Source organism: Tauraco erythrolophus, chromosome 19 (assembly GCF_009769465.1).
Source record: "Tauraco erythrolophus isolate bTauEry1 chromosome 19, bTauEry1.pri, whole genome shotgun sequence".
Lineage (NCBI taxonomy): Eukaryota > Metazoa > Chordata > Aves > Musophagiformes > Musophagidae > Tauraco > Tauraco erythrolophus.
The window spans coordinates 16144203-16163101 of NC_141483.1; the positions used below are offsets into that span (position 1 = coordinate 16144203).

Genomic DNA, 18899 nt, shown 5'->3' on the forward strand with positions numbered 1-18899 from the left:
CATGATCTCTGCAAAAGGCAAGAGAGTGAGACTTCAGCAGAAGCCATTCTGATCAAACTGTCAGATGATACAGGAGCAAAAACTACTATCAGTAGCTTTACCAAAAAGTGCCAGCAAGGATTGTAAAGCAAAGTGCATGGTCCTCCTATTAGCTTGTTTCCCAGTCTTCAGAATCACCTCCTCTTGGCCAACTTCACAAAGGTCAAAACCTGCAGTGGAACATGGAGCAGAAAATTAAAGGTCACAGAAAGACTCGATGTCTCACACAAGTGCGATCTCATTTACGACACAAACTGCATCAAAAGATACGAGGTCCTGCAGTGTCCTGGAACGACGACCCTTCGCCTACAACGTGCAGTTTGCTGGTTTGTTTTTATTACTATTTAGCATGCCTTCTGCTAAAGGCTGGTGCTGGGGACCTTATGGTGCTGGACTGTGAACACACACATACGAACAAATCACTCCTGCCCAAACTGACAGACAAAATCCACTGGTCAGTGCTTTTTTAGTTGCGAATCATTTGGAATTGTCAGGCAATGATACACTAAACACACCCCAGGGACAGTGTCCCACATGCCCCTACCATTCATCATTAATCCAAAGTTTTCTCATAGAAGTGGGTCTGAAGAAGAGCACAGACCTTGGAACTTAGCAGATGTGGGCTGGGCTGCAGGAGGCATGACTGTGTGTGAGAAACAATGCCTGGCTTTTACAAGCTCCTCAAGCAGCCTTCTTGGATGCTTCTTTTTGCAGCATTGCCTCTTCCCTGCAATGTCCTTTTACTAACTTTAAGCAAGGCCCAAGCCGGAATAAAATCTAGTTTGATATTTAGTTCTTATCTGTCTTTTCTGCAGGATGTAGACCCTGGTACATACTATCACCCTGGTATGTCCTACCCTTGCCCAGTGCACAGGTTTCCCTGCCAAAGGAACAATGGGTTCACTTCAGGTAGAAGGCCAGAAGCAAACTCAGAAGTATGTATTATGAACAAGAGGGGAACAGGATCCTGAAATAAAACCCGAGGTTAAACCCATTTGATAGCATCAACCTGAAATCCATGTTCTGCTGACTCAGGAGATGTTTTGGTGCACGAGAGAAAAACGCACCTTACCACGGGCTAACCAGCGAGCGACAGAGCTCTGCGCGTGGGGCTGGCAAAGACATGCTGAGCAGTCAGGGATCACATCCAGAGACAGACAAATCCAAAGCTGTGAGTCTTGTCACTACTTCAGGCCACCATATGAGACACCAGCAATAGTTTTAGAAAGACAATGGAAAGAAGTCTTTTCCTACCTAGAGCTGCCAGAAACTCATGACAGCCAGGCAGCCTCCAGAGTTGGACGCTGATGGAAACCTGGATTGGTGCAGAGGAAAAATCTTGCTCCTTCTCGCCTGCCTGAAGTTGAACCAGGACTTGATGCAGCTGAAGACAACAATACAAACATTAGCCATTCCTTAAAAATCACATCGCTGCTCTTCCGACAGTCACGGCTAAGAAATGCGCTGCGAGTACCCCTCTCCCTGCACACCCACACACTCAGCTGCTGCTCCGGAACGGAACAGTGAGATGAAAAGGTCTGGGCAGAGGGACAGTCCAGGGACAGCAGCAACGGACAAACCTGAACAGCAGCAAAGGCTGGGACAGAGCAGGGCTGAGGGGTGGGGGGGGTGGCCAGTGGAAACTGAGCAAGAAACAAGCACAGCAGGAAAATCTGTGAAGTGAGAGAAAAGAGATACTCTGAGGCTGCTGACAGAAACATACTACAGCCCATTCCATGACTGAGCCATACTCCTTACGCAAATCCCAAGAAACTCGTTCTCAGCATTTACCTGGGCAGAAAAACTCATATGAAACCACGGAAGACTTTCCTAATGCCTCTATGGCCTCACGGAAAGAAGTTTCTCAACTGTGCCCAAGGGACAGGAGGAGTAAAGTAGAGGAAAACAGTGTGTTCATGAAGATCTGACACAAATTGAGGTGCCAGGACCCCATGTAATTCAAAACCACAGCCAGGGCAGGAAGGATGGAAAGTCATTAATCAGGGATCAGCTAACCTCAGGACCACCCATCTCTGACAAATCACAAAAGCCTACACAGTCTTTTTTCCACAGTAGCACAATGGAGCAAATTCCAGGCCTGAAAGCGGCTTGAAGACACTCTGCTGTGCAGGGAAATGGGTCTGCAGCGACCAAGGCATTTCTTCCTGCACAGCAGTGTCATTCCCCAGTGCACGTAATACTCACCATTCCCACCATATTTTTAACAGCCTTCGGGCAGCAGGTAACAAGAAAGGAGAAGAGAGAAGAAAAAGAAAGAACACGGGTTATTCTGTGCTACTAAATGCCTGCGACAGGGAACCCTGCAGTGACACATCCACACGCAAACCAGCACCCTGACTGCAAGATGCTCTGTCCAGACAAGGAAGGGAGGAAGGGAAACGGCTTGAGCTGTGAATCCAGAGCCCGACAGTGTGAGAATAGGCAGCTGGAATCTGGGAGTGCCCAGCTCATTACAACCAACTTGGACACTCGGCAGGCAGACACTCAGGCCAACCCACATTCCAGCAGAAGGCTGAACACAGAACAAGTGCTTCTCTTGTTTTCTCCGAGATATGTTACTGGCACTTAAGGCAGTCAGCAACCCCTAACTTTTCCTTGCACACGCGGTAGTACTGAAGTTCTCTCTTTTGCGGTTCCTGCTTTCTGTTTTGCACGAAAAATAAGCATCTCCTACCCAGAGCAAAAGATTGGGCTCCTTGCCTTGTTGCTTCACTGATGCCCAGAGCACCTGCTCCCTTGTGACACCTATCATCCACAGGGGAAAGACAGCAGGCAGCAGCCACTGCCTGACCTGTCAGTCATTCCGCTTCAGTTTTGAACGGTCTTTTCTCCGTTGGGACAGGCAGAGCTGTAGCTCCTCACTATCTGAACTGCTCGGAGGAAGGAGGGGAAAAAAGCAAGTAACCGCAGAGGAAGGGAGAGCTAAGCTGAAAAGCCCTAACTTGTAACTGGACAGACTCCTGTGCAAAGGAAATTCTGCCCGGGGTCTGGGCTACAGAAGATTCGCAAAAACAACGCAATATCCCTGCCAGTATTTATTGCGCGGGGCAGCTGAGGGAATGGTGAGTGTGTCTTTTGTTAGTTGTGTACAGCCACCTGAATGTTTTTCCTTGAGTGACTTAATTATCTGAGGCAAGAAGGCAATCATGAAGTAATCTCATGGACACGGTAGCACGTTCGGATCTACCAGAATCTTGTCTTCTACTCATCACATCCGTTCTACTCTGGGCCTCCCTTCGGTGGCCACGAGGAAAAAATAACCCTGCTATTCAGTCACAGAAGCCTCAGGCACTGACGAAAGAGCCAAGGCAAGAGAGCAAAATGCCACAAAGGACAAGCCATTAAAAATATCTCGTGCGCTACTGTAGATGATAACGAGAAACCCTTTCCTTGAAGCAGACTCAGTCCAATGGACAAAGCGGCTTCTTAGTGGGCAACAGCAAAGCTGGGGCTGTTATTTTGCATTTTGTGCAAAGACACTCAACAGAATGAAGGGGAGCCCTCCGAAGCTATGCAGAGATAATCCCAGCCACCCACCACGGTACGTCCCTAGAACACTACTGCATGGGGAAAGGGAAAAAGAAAGCGAGCTATAGGCCCATTCATTATGTGCAGCGTGCTCATTTACTAAAGCAGGCAAACGATCAAGATAAACCTCATTAGAGGAGCAACCAGCACTGTAAGAAACATGTAACGGAAAGCCAGTCAGGCTGGTGGCACAGCCAAAGGTTAGGTTAGGCATGCTGGAAAGACTGGGGAGAGGGAGGCATGTGAAGGAGACTGGGGGGGCACAGGGGAGTCCCATAGCCACAGGTGGCACTGCCGTTCTCTTAAAGACTGTGAATTCTTTAAGCGCACACACCAGGAGAAGTACAGGCCCAGTAAGTTCTCTGACAGACCAAAGTCAACTGTAACTTTGGTAATTACAGTGGACAAAGAACAGCCAACATTGGCCCTAGACAGGACGGCCAAATAGCAACTACTCCCCGTGTTCTGCTTCCCCCTCACTGCAGTAGGTATCATGTTTTCGCTTCTGTGGCTGAACAGGGAGATCAGATGCCATGCAGCCCAGTAACATAGCTGCATTTTTCTCTTCAGGACACACACCTTCATTCACACAAACACGCAAGTTTAGAACTTCAACCCTGAAGTCTCCTAGCAAGCTCTGGGTTGATAAACCAGGGCATAAAGCACTCTGTGCATTTCTGAATTTACTGACCTGGGAAGAACCATTTGGAAACTGGTACTGGAGGAAAACCTCCCAACTCACCCTGTTGATAAGCTGTTCTCCTGTTTCTGAAGCTGTAATAAGTTTACAAAGTGCCTGAAGTGCAGGGTTAGGCAAACCTGAAAAACATCAACAGAAACAGGGATTGTTCAGTATCTGTTTCTTGACTGCTAGAAATGCAACAACCCGAACAGAACACCAACTCCACTAATTCCTAAAACCTCTCCCTCACATCACTGAATGATCCTGGAAGCAGCAGCAATTTCCAGAAAGCAGGTTTTCCCACTTTGCATCAGATTACACATTTTATGATTGAGAGCTGGGAGAAAGGAAGAGTCTTCATGCTTCTCAGATACTGGACCCAGTAGTAAATGATTCCCATCTATGACAAAATTTTCAGTAAACGTTTACTTCTAGAACCTCTACCCTGTGAAATACTTTTATTTAATTGATGTAAAATATCACAATTTTACAGACTTGCATCAAAGAAAGGCCTGCTGGGACAGATGAGGACAGAGCCCACAGCTGGCCTGTTTCTTACCAAGGAGGGACTGTATGGTGGTGCTGCACTGCTGTAGCCGGTCACCAGGGTCAGAGGTTGGGAAGAACACTGCTGCCGGGAGGCCACTGGCTGGAGGGTCCAGCCGAAATCCTACTGCAGTGAGTAGTGCCTGCCAGCCTGGAATGCCACCAACTTTATTCTCCACACTTTGCTGGGAGGTATACATGGAGTTGTGCTGCCCGTTCTGGATTCGCTGCAGTGATTTCTCCACCTTTGAGGAAAATAGAGCATTAGGTTTTTTTATAAGAGATTTTTACTAACTGCCTCTTCTTACCCAGTGGAGAGGCAGGAAGAGCAGGCTGAGAGACAGCAAACCAGACGCTGAACCTGTCCCATCTTACACAAAAAGGATGTTAGTGCCATTGAAAACAGAGGCTCCAGTAACTCGGCACTCACAGCTGCAAAATCACTGTGATGTCAATATTCTCTGGGATGCTGGGGAAAGTAATGCCACAGGAAACTAAGTACTGGTTTGATTGTCATAGTTTCCTATAAGCCTGACAGCTGCATTTCTCCCCAAAAGACAACTCACGTTCAGGTTCCAGTCTCTCACATACACTGCTCATTACCAGGCAAGAGTCTGCAGCTATATGGTAAACAGTAAAGAGAGATGAGATGTGTGGCCACAAAACCCAGCAACTGGGATGACTAGCAATATTCACAGATTTCCATCATCCTATGGATATTCCACATTCCTGTGGGACCACAGAAGACATATTGGAAAGAAAAGTATTAAAAGTCAGGAGGGATTATTCTAGACATGTGGCAGTCTGGCCTCAGTCCTGCTGCACCCCACAAGAGGCTACTGGCACATATGGGGACAAAAGTGCCTCTTATCTTCCAAGTATACACGGAGACAGCCGTCACTGCGCTCTGCGTCTCCACGGCGGCAACATTCACGGCTGTTTTCTTGCAGAAACGATTAACCCCAATGATTGTATCATTTTTGAAGCAGAGACCCAATTCAACAGCTCAAGCAAACCACATGCGTACGGGGAGGATTTTGTCACAATACAACGGAAGGCTTCGCTTACTTTGCCTCTTTTTGCTCTGGGCATTCCATCAGGTGTCCCAGTCTCTTCACACTAACCCAGAGTTTTCACAAGAGACTACACTTCCCGTCCATCATTCACGGATGCATACAGGTGTTACCCCCAGGTAACACGATCTCACAACCACGTGGGGTGCCATGGCCCGCCCCGTGCGTGCCGGCTGCGGCAGCGTTCCTTTTCTCTTACCAGATGTAGTAGGACACGCAGAGCATCCCGTGCCCTTTCAGGGTGCTGCAGAATCTCAGTCAGGGCCTGTCCTACTAGCGAAGAAGGGCTGTTCAGCTTCATGTCACTCCCAATAAGCATGAAGCCTGCAGGATTCAGAACACGAGACGCTCAACCTCCTTTCGTTACAGAAAACGTTCAGAACAGAAGGAGAGAAGGAGATATCCTCTGCCCTCTCAGACTAATGCAGCGATGGTTTACTGCGCCCTGCAGTGTGACACTCTGTTCCCAGAGCAGCTGCCCGCTCCTGGCCCAGTCCCATAGAATGAACTTCCAGAAAGCTTCTAGATGCTTCTTACTGTCCTCCTCTATTAAATCAGTGTTTTCCTGTTCATTGCAGCTAAACTCGTCCTACTATGCTCCATGTCTCCTCTACAGCAGCAGAATCAATAGATGCTAAACAGTGCTTGCAGAAACAGAACTAAGAAAACAGAGTTTTCCCTGTCTCGGTCAAAAACCTGTCTTGCCTTAAGCACCATGTGAACGTCAGATTTTCCAAATGTCAGCACAAGGAGCTCTCCTGGCCCTTATCCACTGCAGACATGTATGTGGCTGACCGTCCTCACTCTGGTGCTCTATCCGAGACTCACCACCAGGAGTCAAAGGTGGAAGTCAGGGATTACGTGCAATGAACTCACTCACATACCACGGAAGGGGTAGTACTAAAACAGCCTGAGTAGCTGGAAGTCTTTACTTGGTGGCGATGCCAAGCACCCATGGCCATGCTCATTCTGTTTTGCCTAGGAAGCAGTCACTTTTTTGTTTTCAAATGCTTTTCTGTTTGAGACAGAAAAATCTTACTTGTACATAATTCTGTAACAACACTATTGAATTCCAAGACTTCATCTTTCTGATTCTCAACTCATCCACCTAATAGAAAGGGAGCAGGCACCAGCAATCCACCTTGGAGCTTACACTGCTGAGAAATCTCCAGTGGAAGCAATGGAAACCTTTCTCCTGAAAGGATCGAAGGAGGAGGCCCTACAAGGTTTATGTCAGAAATCCCAGCTACTGGTTGCTGCTGCAACTTCCAGAGGTACCACTCTTGCCTCCTTTTTAGAGTTTCACTACGTTCTCAGTAGAAGGTTCTGTAGATTTGCTCTAGCTAGCTCCATCCCAAGTACCCAGGAAACTCTACTCTATAGATTTCAAACACAGGGAACGTGTTATTGTATTGCACATTATTTCTTCCCAGTCATAAAACCATTGTGATGAAACACGGTTCACCTCACAATTGCTTTAAACTATACTGAATTCATAACCCACTTAACTATGCACAGTGAAATACTGATGCTTTCCATGACACTGACATTCACTCACTCTCAGCTGAACCAGGATCTGAAACATGGGGGCTGAATTGTGGGAGAGCACACAGCTACCTGCTAGTGCTGCTCCTTGCTTAACTCAAACAATTTGGCATAAGAGCACTTCCTAGAAACCCCGTCTTGTTTGTGAAAAAGCAGATTCTTCCTACCTGCCCAGTTGGATGGATGGGAGAACTGCTTGCTGCTCTGCACAGTTTTCATCGCTTCTCCAAGGGCTGCGCTGGCTTTCATCCCGTTTAAGAGGGAGGAATAGAAGGCATGCACAAACATTTTGGAAGCAGCCACAGGAACAGGCCAGAGTGACACTAGGACACACTGAGCCCCAGCAGCCAGGAATGCTCTTGTCAAGCCAATGACTCCATCAGCAGTGACTTTGCTGTTGGATTCTTGGTAAGAGCCAAGAACCACTAATTTGACGGGAAGCCGCAGATCCAGGACATCAGCTGCAGTAAGCAGAAACTCCTGAAGAGGAGGGCAGTCTGAGATGCTCTCCACATCACTGGCATCATCCTGCATTCGAAGGGATTCTGGGATTGTGTAGGGGTTCCCAAAAGAACTCTTGCTGCTGGCTGGATTGCTGTCAGTGTTGGGTGTCAGGACCAAAGCAGCCAGTTTCCAGGAGACATGGGTTGCAAAATGGACACATTCTGCCTGAGTGAGGGCACTCATGACCCTCTCTTTTGTTGCTGCACTGCCAACTAAGGGCTGGCAGCCAAGTAACTCAGATACCATATATGCTTCCTCTTCTGCAGAGGGCATAGGTCCCCACAGCCACCTATCCATAACTGCTGAAGGGAGCTTGGGATTTCCTATGACAGCTGCCATTGAGGTAGAACTGGAGTAAGCAGGAGTATTCTTCCTCGCATGGGACTAGAGAGAAAGAGAAAGAAAACGGAGTTCACATATCTGTTTGTTATGATGCTGGTAATAAAATATCCTGTCTCTCTGGCTCTAAACAGAAGCCTGGTTGTCACAATTACAAAAAACCACTTTGTGTTTCTTTAGTTTCTTCCATTTAACTATTCCAAGGAATATCTCCACTTGAGTCAGGATTTCTATCCTCACGTCTTGGTGAACAGATACAAAGCAACAGACTTAGCAACAGACTTGAAGGCTGTAGCAGGGCTAAAAGCATAAAGAAGGTCCAGCTTCACACCTTACTGGAAGACTGCTTGTAATCCCTCACTCACTGCTGCTATTCTACCATGTGTAAGAACCTGCACCCCACAGCAGAGGTTCTAGGAGAGGAGGTTTCATAAGGCAATGTCAGACCTTGGAGCTGGGATTCAGCGACTGGATGGACGGCACTGCAATGAGGCTGAAGCGCTCATAGAGGTACTCATTGGAGGAACTGCCCTTCAGGAGAGCAAAAGGAATGAGGTACAGTTCTCCCTCCAGAACCAGTATCAGCTGGCGGTGGCGGCCAACAGGCCCACTGGAATGCATCAAACCCTGAAAAGAAAAGAGAGAGAATCAGTTCAGCCCTTTCCCTCCATCAGTGCCCTACCTGCGCTTTCCAAGCATCAGGCTCTAGTCTGACCCCACGTCAGGCTTGGAAATATCCATATCAGAATCACGCTCCGTGTGAACACAGCTGTGGTGACAGGTGAACGCACCTTGGCACTGGACCCATCTGTACAGCTGGACTGTTGCTCACCTGCACACAAACAACCCCACTGAGATGAAAGAGCCTTGAGCTCGCTGACACGCTGCCCAGATCTCGGTCATCACACCCGGCCTCACCACAGTACAGCAACTCCTTCTGCTCCACTGCAAAACCTCTGTTAACCTCTACCACCCACGTTTTGTCAGTATTATTATCACTTTATCCTTTGAAAGAGAATATTCTTTCTGATACTGAATTTCAAAACAGGAATTTCCTATATAAAAGCAAATGATCTACAGACAGACTGTGTGCATGATCTGTGCTTCAAGAAGCTCAACACTGTAATCAGCCCAGAGTCACAAACAGGCTTAAAAAGAAAGTATCTTATGGATGGAGAAGTGAAGCAGAGGGATTAATAAATAGGGAACACACAGCTGGCCATGAAAATTGGCAACTGCTCCTAATCCCATGTAACTGTGGGAATTTCACTCTTATTTATCTAGTGTATTGTAAAAACAATGAGTTATCACCCAGGAAAGAGTAACTTCAAAGCACTGAAATTTGCTCCAGCTTAAACACTTGCAGCACACACATTAAAAAAAGTCTAAAGGACTCTCCTGCAAAACAAGCAATTTTTCTAAGCAATTCTACACCTTGGAGTAGCAGCATAGCTTGGTGTAGTAAATAAACCATCCATTTGAAGACAAAACATTCAGCGCAAGCTTGGACGAGACCAAGTCCTCAACTTGACATGGTTTTGGAGATTACCAGTTCAACTAGTGTAGTTCTGTTTCTGTCCAGACTGCTTATGTTCCCAAAGGCAAGCTAACTTTGCAGTGTTCACTGCAGGACGGAGACAAGGATCTAGTATGCAGGACTAGATCCTTGTCTCTAGACTCTCAGTTCTTTTGAGAATTTTAATTTTAAGCCATTTTAATTGCCATCAGATGTAGCAAACACCTATTTTGACAGGAGAAAAACAGCTACTCAAGCTGCTCAGCAAAGGAAGACAAAATTGCCTGACTCCATGCCAAGTGGATTTCTGAAGTAGCTTCCAATGCCTCCAAACATTACCTCTTCCTGATGCAAATTCTGGGGCTTCAAACAGAACAGCAGTAAAGGAAGCATATTTTCCAAACATTTGGCTTACATTTCATAAATAATAATTACCAAAACCTCTGAGGTGCTAGCTAAATACGTTCTTCTTGGAAGAAATAACATCAGTGTTCTACCTCTCTTCAGCTATTTATCAAACATTACTCCCTTTAACATCCCTGCTTTAGAGCACGCTCATTTCAGTTGAGTCCCCATTTAACAGGGAGAGAAGAATCTTCTTTCTTTTGCTGCAACAGTGAACTACTACTGTGAAATGGAAAACTACTAATGGAAACACAGATTTCTGAAACAAGAGGGGTGAAGAAGTAATGCCAGAAAATCCTGAAGTGCAGACATGTCAGGTAACCAGACAATGCAACAGAAAAGAAAGGGATACTGTGCATTTTGAGGGTGAATATTACTACCTCTGCCAAGTTTTGTATTTAGAGCTCAAACAAACACACCCTGGTCCTAACACACAATTCTTCCGCTCCACCTCGCTCAGGGTCTGTCCGGAGCAGACTTCCAGCCAGCACTGACAGCTAACGATTAATTTGTGATACACTGACCCATCTCACTACTGATCAAAGAATAACAGGAATCTGCAGTCAGTCTCAAGCTTTGGTTCTCAGGCAGCAGCAAAGATGAATGAACATCACTAAAGAAACAGAAAAATCAGCTGGGCAGTCTCCTCCAAAGGGAGTCTGGAGCGAGTCAGAGATACCAAAAAGCAGGTCAGCTATGAGGGAGAACGTCAAACGCAGAAAGTTGAAGAGAGGCAGTGAGGTGCTTTTAAAGGCTTCTTGCCATTTGAAGTGGGAACAAAACTGCTGAAGGATAAGAAAATTTTCATTTAAAAGGAGTTAAAAATAGTTGCTGACCTCTTGCTGTTTCTCCTGTCCTCCTTACAGCTCTGGAGCTCACCCACCGACTGCAGACGGAGCTGAAGGGCAGTCGCTGACACACGGCAGCCTCAGGAGCCATCCTGCAAACCAGCTCCGCTCCGTCCCGACCCGCTGCTCACAGCCCCGGCAGCACCGAGGGAGGCGACCCCGGCTCTCGCTGCCGGGGGAACCGGCACGTGTGCGCCGCGGCTGCACCCACCCGCTGCACTCAGCCCGGCCTCGCTCCGCACAGCCCGAGCTGACAAGCAGCAGCTTCTCACCAGGGCAGTTGTTTCTTTCCAGAAATATTTTTTTTTTACTTGTTTTTTTTAATACATACTCCATTTTACTTACTGCTCCAGGAGCTTTAGCTCTCAGCAATACAATCAGAGCATCTGAGCCATAGTGTCATGTGCCTAGCAGAATTTTTAATTTGTATGTAAAATCCCCTAGAGTTTAACATTTTTTTCCCTTGTAGTGGCTGTACATGCATTACAGAAACAGAAATAAAACTATGAGGATCACTTGCATTTCATATTACTTCAAGAATTAATTTTAGGGTGTGTTCTAACAAAAAAGAATCTCTTCAGTGAGAAAAACGAGCAAAGCATGAACTGCCAAGCACCAGCACACGTGTGCTCTACTTCACAGCAACGATGCCGGCTACACCGCTGATTTGTCACGAAGGTGGAAAAAGCCTCTGGTCCATCACTGGCAGGCGGCATGGCCGTGCAGGGTTACGCCAGCTGCTAACTGCTGGCTTGGGTGAGACCCTCACTTGCAGCTGCCGTCGCTGTAACTGGAAGCTTCCACTGCAACGGGACTGCCACACCACACACAAGACCTGAACTGCATCTTCTTAGAAAGAGGCGAGTAGGCATTAAACTGCCAGGTGAAGCTTTCTCAAGAACCTCGTAGAAAACGACAGAGGAGATCCCTGAGCAGGGCTGACCTCACTCTGCAAAGAGGCTGCGTGTGCCACCTCTGGAGCAGAAGGCCCTCCTCTCCAAGATTCCCAGCACGACTGTGGGATGGCAGGCTGACAGCTAGCACAGGCTCAGGCTCACAAAGGTTACACCTCTGCAACAGAGGCGACCTCTGCAGACAAGATTAGAGCATCCAAACAGCCTTTGAAGTAACTCAAGGTAGAGCTGGTTTTCCCTCTCACATGGCAGAATAACGACGTTTCCATCTGTTTGTTCAACTGGCTACAAATTGAGAGCAGACTCATTCTGGACTGAGTGACTTTACTTCTTCCAGCCAGCGATACCGCGGGACAGAGGCAGGACTTTCGAATTCATCCTGCCACTGCTCCGCGAGACTAAAACCAGGGGCTGTGCTGCTGCTCCCGGCCTCCCGCGCGGGCCAGCCGGGGCTGCCGCAGGGCACCGTGCCGCTTCCCTCCGCTTCTGCATTCGCTCTGGATCCGCCAGCACGGGACGCCCAGTGCAGCACCGCCACGTGCCGAGCAGGGCCCGGAACGGGCTGAGCACGGGGACACCGACCGCGAACCACTCGGGCTGCCGAGTGCCCGACCAGCCCCAGCAGCAGCTCCCGCCCGCTGCTGCTGGCACCTGCTGGGAGCATGCCCATCTCCTTGCAAAAGCACCACGGCCCGGGATGGAGAGGAGCAAAGCCCAGCCCATCTGGCTCCAGCCGGCTGCCAGCACGGCACTGCGCGGCAGCCAGAGGCACCGGGTGGGCCAGTAAAGCTGCTGGGCTCCCACTACTGCTTCCACCATCTCCCTGACCTGTTTGTCCCTAGACAGAGCTGCTGCATTTGCCAATTAGTGTCAGTGAATTAAGGATACGCTTCCTGCTTAGGTTCATTAAAAGCGTTATGGCCGAAGTGGTACCAACAGCGACATCCCTCGTTTCCACCTCCAAACACAGCCAGTCTCACCATCCGGGAAGACAAGTGAAACCACCATGCTTCAGATACGATCTCCAAGCTGCCTATTCTTGATTTCCCACATTTGACAGAGGATTTTGGTAAGTGAATCTCTACATTCGTCCGCGCCAAAGGCTTACTCCTTCCATAGGTCCTATCAGTAAGTCGTAGAGTGCACGGAGCGGGGGTTTGGTGAAGGAAGTCTGCCTCCTTTGAAGAGATGATGTTCCATCCTTAACAGGAGACACGGTACTGCTGAACAGACTGGTCATGCTCTGACAGCTCCTGCGGGCAAAAGGCAAGCGAGAGGTTAGTCGCAGACATCTGAGGTCCACTACAGGTTGCCCTGACTCCATAACACTGACAATGAGCCAGTCCCTGTCCGCCCAGAGGACTCTGTTCTGTAAGATGCTTCATGACAGGGCTTCATTCTCCCATCCGGCTTCACACCACAATGAACAACGACATTAATGCCAGGGAGGACCAGTTGCAGACAGTGTATTACATTGCTATGGAGCTTCTCTACAAACTCAAGTGCCTTAAGTGCTCTTCACAGTTTTCACTGCACACCCACGTATAGTGGTTGTGCGCAGGCAAACATGAGACCCATGAACAACTGACTACAATCACAGCAAGATTTGCACTCGCATTTTGCACCAACTAATCTAGTATGGTACCAAAAGGAAGTATGACAACAGGCAAACAACAAGGCATGAAGATTACACCTGCACTTGCTTTCACTTCTCTGAATGGCTCCATGAAGTCAGAGGTGAGAGCTGACCTGGAGCTCATTTCTGACATCCCCCCTAGACTGAACTCTGCACATGCTCTCCTGGCATCACGAGCCACCAAACACCATCACTCCGAGGAGACTGAGATGGTATGGCTACAAAAAGTTATTGCCCTGTTGGGGAAGTGATGTTGCCCCATTCTGGTCTCACTAATTCAGCAGCTGTACTCCCCAGAAAGGTTACCCTTGGCTTGGTGCCATGAATAACCATTTTATGTGAGAAGGGTAACTTTCCAGAAAGTTTTAACAGGTGGGCCTTAAAGAAAAGGCAGGGAGGGAAGTAGACATTGAACAGTAATGGTAGTGCAAGGTCTGAAGTGTAACCACAGTCACCAGTGGGGCTGTCCAGTAATGAGCACAACAATTTCAAGCATAAAAGGCCACCCATGAGGCAACACATGCCTCGTTGTCCTCAAGATGCCAAATGCATTCGATGGAGGGTTCCACGAAATCCCAGTCCAGATCACGCTCGGATGCTGCTGTGCAGAGAAAGCCTTCCTTCATTCTTGGTCTCTATGAAGTGCAGCGTTGTTTTGCCTCTCAGACACCTCCCAGTGCTGTACGTGCCTTTGGCAATTTACACAACAGGAAAGCAGCTACAGTTTCGTGATTCATGACCAAACTCTCATGCTTTATCAGGATGCTAGTCTGCAGTGCCTTTTCTTTTTAAGAATGTTTACTCAGAAGAAATGCCTTGTCTCTGTTCCTTATTTTTACCTCTTGCCTGGATCAATTCTTGGTTATCAACACAGAAAAGAAACAAAAGCAGAAAGTATTTGCACATCCATGAAATCAAAATAAAACTCAGCATCCAACAGATAGTTAATCAATGAGATACATTAATAGTTGATTGCATATTTGCTATAGGCATCTATATTCCCATATATGCATATATACATGCACCTATAGAAAATATACACACACACCCCTATAGCCACAGTGTCTCTTCATACTACCAGATGAAGCCAACATGCAGGAAAAGACAAGGAGAGCAAAACCACTGTTCGCTGCCTGGCTTCGCGGCAGCAGCTGAGCCAAGCACACCTGGAAGCGCTCAGTTGTTTCAGTACTTTACGTAGCACAGATCTTAAAATCAGATCAGGAAATAAAACCTGTGCTTTCCCAATCTCACACGTTTCTAGTGCCCTGAACCCTGTGCTCAAAGCACACACCTCTAGTATATCCTGCCTGATACAGCAGTCTAGAAGGGCAGGGATACCCACTGCTTATCTGGGAACGATGGAGCATGTGGAGCTTTAGTCCGAGCACAACAGCCCCGACCTTCCCAAGAAGGAGCTATTTGCCAGCAGGTGGCACGCGCCCGCCTCACCTTCTGTATTACGCGATTTCAACACACTGATTTATTGCAGGGAATAGAGGCTTAATTACTCTAATCAGCAGAGCCTCCTTCATCTTGGTTTCATAGCCAAGCAGCTCTAGATTTATTCCTTCACCACTCAGATTGCTTTTTATTAGAACAAAACCAAGGGAGTATCATAAATCTTTCACATTTCTTGCTTGTGTGTTTGTGTACACAAAGGAGAGTGAGAAACTCCATAGCAGGAGGATGGGCAGAGATCTCTTGCAGCAGGCAGAGCAGACCTGGAGCCCTGGCCAGCCCACTGCCTTTGCTCCCAAACCAGTGCAAAGAAACAGCTCTCCGGGTGGCTTGTCAGGCTCCTGAGTCCAGGTGATTGCAGTGAGACAGGAGGGAGACTTTTGAATCTTTTGGCCAAATGCCCCTTCTACAGAGTGTCAGTGCTGGCTTCTGGAACACTGCACTGATCATTTCTACCTTGCAATGTAGAGGGGTCCTCTGATTTCTGCCAACAGTAAAATCTCCCATTTGGAAGTCTGTGCAGAGCTGCTTATTTATAGCCCTTTGTATAAGGCAGCCTGACCTGCAGCGAGCAGAGGAAACAGCACAAACTGGGACTCAGGACTGCCTGCGTGTATCGGCGTTAACTCTGCTTCCGCCCTTTGTCTTGGAGACGCCAGAGCAAAGCAACGATCCCACGACAGCCTCAGAGAACAGGGAGGACGCCTGCGTCGTGCAAGCCTTGAGCTCAGGCTGACTTGGCTACCACCAGCCTCACGGGGCCCAGCTCTGCTCGTAGAGGATGAAGGTGGCAGGGCAGGAGGCGGGGGTTCCCACCGGCATTGGCACGGAGCAGCTCTTGCCTTGGCACTCCTGAGGGCTCTGGACAAGCCAAATACTACTCATGACCCAGCACAGCCGTTCTGGAGGGCTCGGAGTCAGACTTCCTGCTGCAGTGGTCTGACAGCCTCCGGACAATGGATATCCATCCCATCATTCTGCAAGTCTTTCTCAGAAAGTCCTTCCTAGAGACGCAACCCCGAATCCACATTCAGGGCCTGACACACCCACACCACCAAGCTGTGGGAAGCTCCAGAAAACACTGAGATATGAGCTCCCTGTGGGTGCTTTCAAGGATTCACAAGTATCTCCAAAACCCACCAGTGGTTGCACAAAGCGCACAGACCACCCAGCACTCCCTGCTTGTGTGGTCTGTACTGGGGCAGCGACGGCACTGCACCCCGTGCGGGAGAGATCCAGACAGACACGAGTCTCCAGCCACTCCGTTCCTATCTGCCTTCTGAAGACCTCGCTTCGCCCTGGGCCAGCCAGTGGTTCCAGTACACCTCCTTCCCTCTGCTCTGGAGGGGTCGGCTGCACAGCTCACCAGGGCACTCTGGGGCCCCTGAGGGCATGAACAGGCTTTGATGTCCTGACCAGCCTGAACTGGGACCCAGCAGCTCCACCAAGCTGGGCCCTGTGCCTTCACTCTCTGCTTCAGCTGCGCTGCAATGGACTTGTCTCCAGCTCCACCACAGCCCCACCCGTGCCGGCCATGAACCCAGCTCTGACCCCTGCTGCGACTCCTGTCGCAAACTTGGCCGTGACCCTGTCTGTGACCCCTGCCAATCCAGAGCTGATCTGCCGTGACCCCTGCTGATCCAGAGCTGACGTGCCGACCAGCATGCCCCCAGACCTGCCCCCTCCTGACGGACCCGCACAGCCACCGGTGGGCTGTGTCTGATGCTCTCCTGGATGCAAGTACTCATAGCTCATCATCAGTGCATCAGCTTGAACAGACACACATGTGGATTCTGGAAAGAAAACAGGCCAGTTGCAGATGCCAACAGGCAGCTCCCAGTTTCATGGGGATGCTGTTACAGCTCACAAGCTCCAGTGATGGCTCACAACACTGCAGGCTGATTGCGTTTTCTCTTCTAGCTGAGAAAGGCCTGGGGTATCCTGTGCTCACAATCCATGCTGAAGCACAGATCTAGCCAGAAACCCTAGGTTGCATCATGCAGCCACTCTCCACTGGGGCAGTGGTAACACTGGAAAAATTCTGTCTTCAGTTTTCATTTTGAATGCTTGCCCCAACAGCACAGTAATGTGAAAGACTGAGACCTGAACAAGTTGTAAGAGGCAGAAAACGAGTGGAGACTGTGCAGCTAGCGCAGTCCTGTAGCTCTGAAAACGCAGCATACCGCCAGCTAATTAATTAGTACAACAGTTACGATCAACTGAAACAGGTATTTCCGTAAGAAGTGTGTGGCAGAGAGCTCCAAGTTCCACACCTCACAGACAGCAGGTGTGGAACCAGCTGTTCCCCTGCAATTGTTTAGATAGTCAAACACAGCGCTCGGTCAGGAGAAGAGCCGATTTGAAACAGCTGCCCCTCAGGACAGAGCTACCAGTGAACAACTGCTGGCAAGTCCTTGCTGGCTATCACCTTAAGCTATTCTAATTCACCTAGAAACACCATGAAGATGCCACTCCCTACATCTCCCAAGCCCAGCTACTGAGTTCTTAAATGAAATACATAGTCCTATCTAGGTTTCTGCCTGTGCCTGGGGCCTTTCCTCCTGCAAGAGGCACAATGATGCTTTCAGTCCTCGTCCTTGCAATTCAGAGAAGCCCATCACCAAGACGTCTCATTCCGCTTGCTGAGCCCCACAGTGCAGTGCTGTATTCTCACCTGTTCAAGAGGTTGTTCCTGCTGACCATCCTCAGGAAGCCAGTGGGATCAGTCATTGAGTTCAGCTTGTTATTCATCTCCTCAAACTGTTGGTCCATGATATCCCCAGCTTCACTCTCGGTCTCACTACTGGCGCAGGCTCTGCAGGAGAACAGCAGGGTGAGGGAGTCATTGATGCAAGTCAGAGCGACAGCTTTGTCACAAACGCTCTGCTAGTTTGAGAGAAAATGTTTTTCAGACACAACCTCGACTAAATGCTAAAGTCAAATTTTCCCTGTATTGCACTACCCCCTCCTGCTTGGCACACAAGAGAGAAACCCCATCCCCTTCTCGTCTCTTAGCCGTTCTTCAAGATTTAAAGGGTGGCACACACTGATGGAAATACAGGACTCAAATTCCCATGCGCTGCAGGTACGGACTTTTGAAGCTGTAGCACAACACAGAAAAGCTGAGGTCTGCAGGAAACACCAACTCAGCCCTTGATTTGCCTAAGGACACGTGTTTGTGCATCCTTTTCAGATTTCCATAATAATACCTCCAAGCTCTATACACTTCCTTCACTGGCAAAGTGCAACACAGAAAATGGAGCTGTGTTGCTGCTCCTGTTATACAAACAGGGAAAGCACAGAGAAAACAATTTACTCTATCAATGCCACCAGGACAGCAGCAATACAGAGCGAAACAGAGCCCCAAATTTCTTAATTTACCATCTCCTGACATTAATACCTAAATTATCATCTCAGTGTAAATTTTCTGTCAAATTGCTGTTAGCATTTTCTCTTCTTTCTAAAAGCAGAAGGCAAACATAGCTATTGTTTTTAACAATACCTCTCACCTTTCATCTAATAAATAATTTGCCTATTACATGGCACATCACAAACCTTGGACTTTGTGCTAAGCTAAACCTGCTATGGCTACCTGCTGAAGCTGCCTTCTCATTTCTGTTTCCTTTTGGGTTCCTAACAACTTGAAGACTTTCCTCAAGGGCGTATTTTCCAATAGAGAGCACATGAATTCAGCTAACGCAGAACATGTACTTGTGCAGGCAACTAGGGCTGTCCCTGTGTTGCTGTACGGACCGCAGGATATCTTGTAAGCATACTTCCAGGTCAATATAATCTAATAACCTGAAAGATTAAGTCCTGACAGAAGCCAATGACTTCATGAA

At 48.4% G+C, this 18899-nt stretch overlaps 1 protein-coding gene across 2 annotated transcripts in view; it reads right to left on the minus strand.

Annotated features, from left to right (window-relative positions):
* TTC28 (tetratricopeptide repeat domain 28) overlaps positions 1 to 18899 on the minus strand; it is a 156944-nt gene that overhangs the window by 3143 nt on the left and 134902 nt on the right. Inside the window, exons 13-22 of one of the 2 annotated variants that reach the window (XM_086623403.1) lie at positions 17732 to 17872; positions 13069 to 13213; positions 8725 to 8904; positions 7602 to 8322; positions 6089 to 6213; positions 4830 to 5061; positions 4331 to 4407; positions 2245 to 2268; positions 1294 to 1423; positions 102 to 209 (exon numbers count right to left, since the gene is read on the minus strand). In XM_086623403.1, coding sequence (XP_086479529.1) covers positions 102 to 209; positions 1294 to 1423; positions 2245 to 2268; positions 4331 to 4407; positions 4830 to 5061; positions 6089 to 6213; positions 7602 to 8322; positions 8725 to 8904; positions 13069 to 13213; positions 17732 to 17872 — 1883 coding nt within the window. The remainder of the gene's footprint in view (positions 1 to 101; positions 210 to 1293; positions 1424 to 2244; positions 2269 to 4330; positions 4408 to 4829; positions 5062 to 6088; positions 6214 to 7601; positions 8323 to 8724; positions 8905 to 13068; positions 13214 to 17731; positions 17873 to 18899) is intronic. The other variant, XM_086623402.1, reaches the window with a different exon arrangement.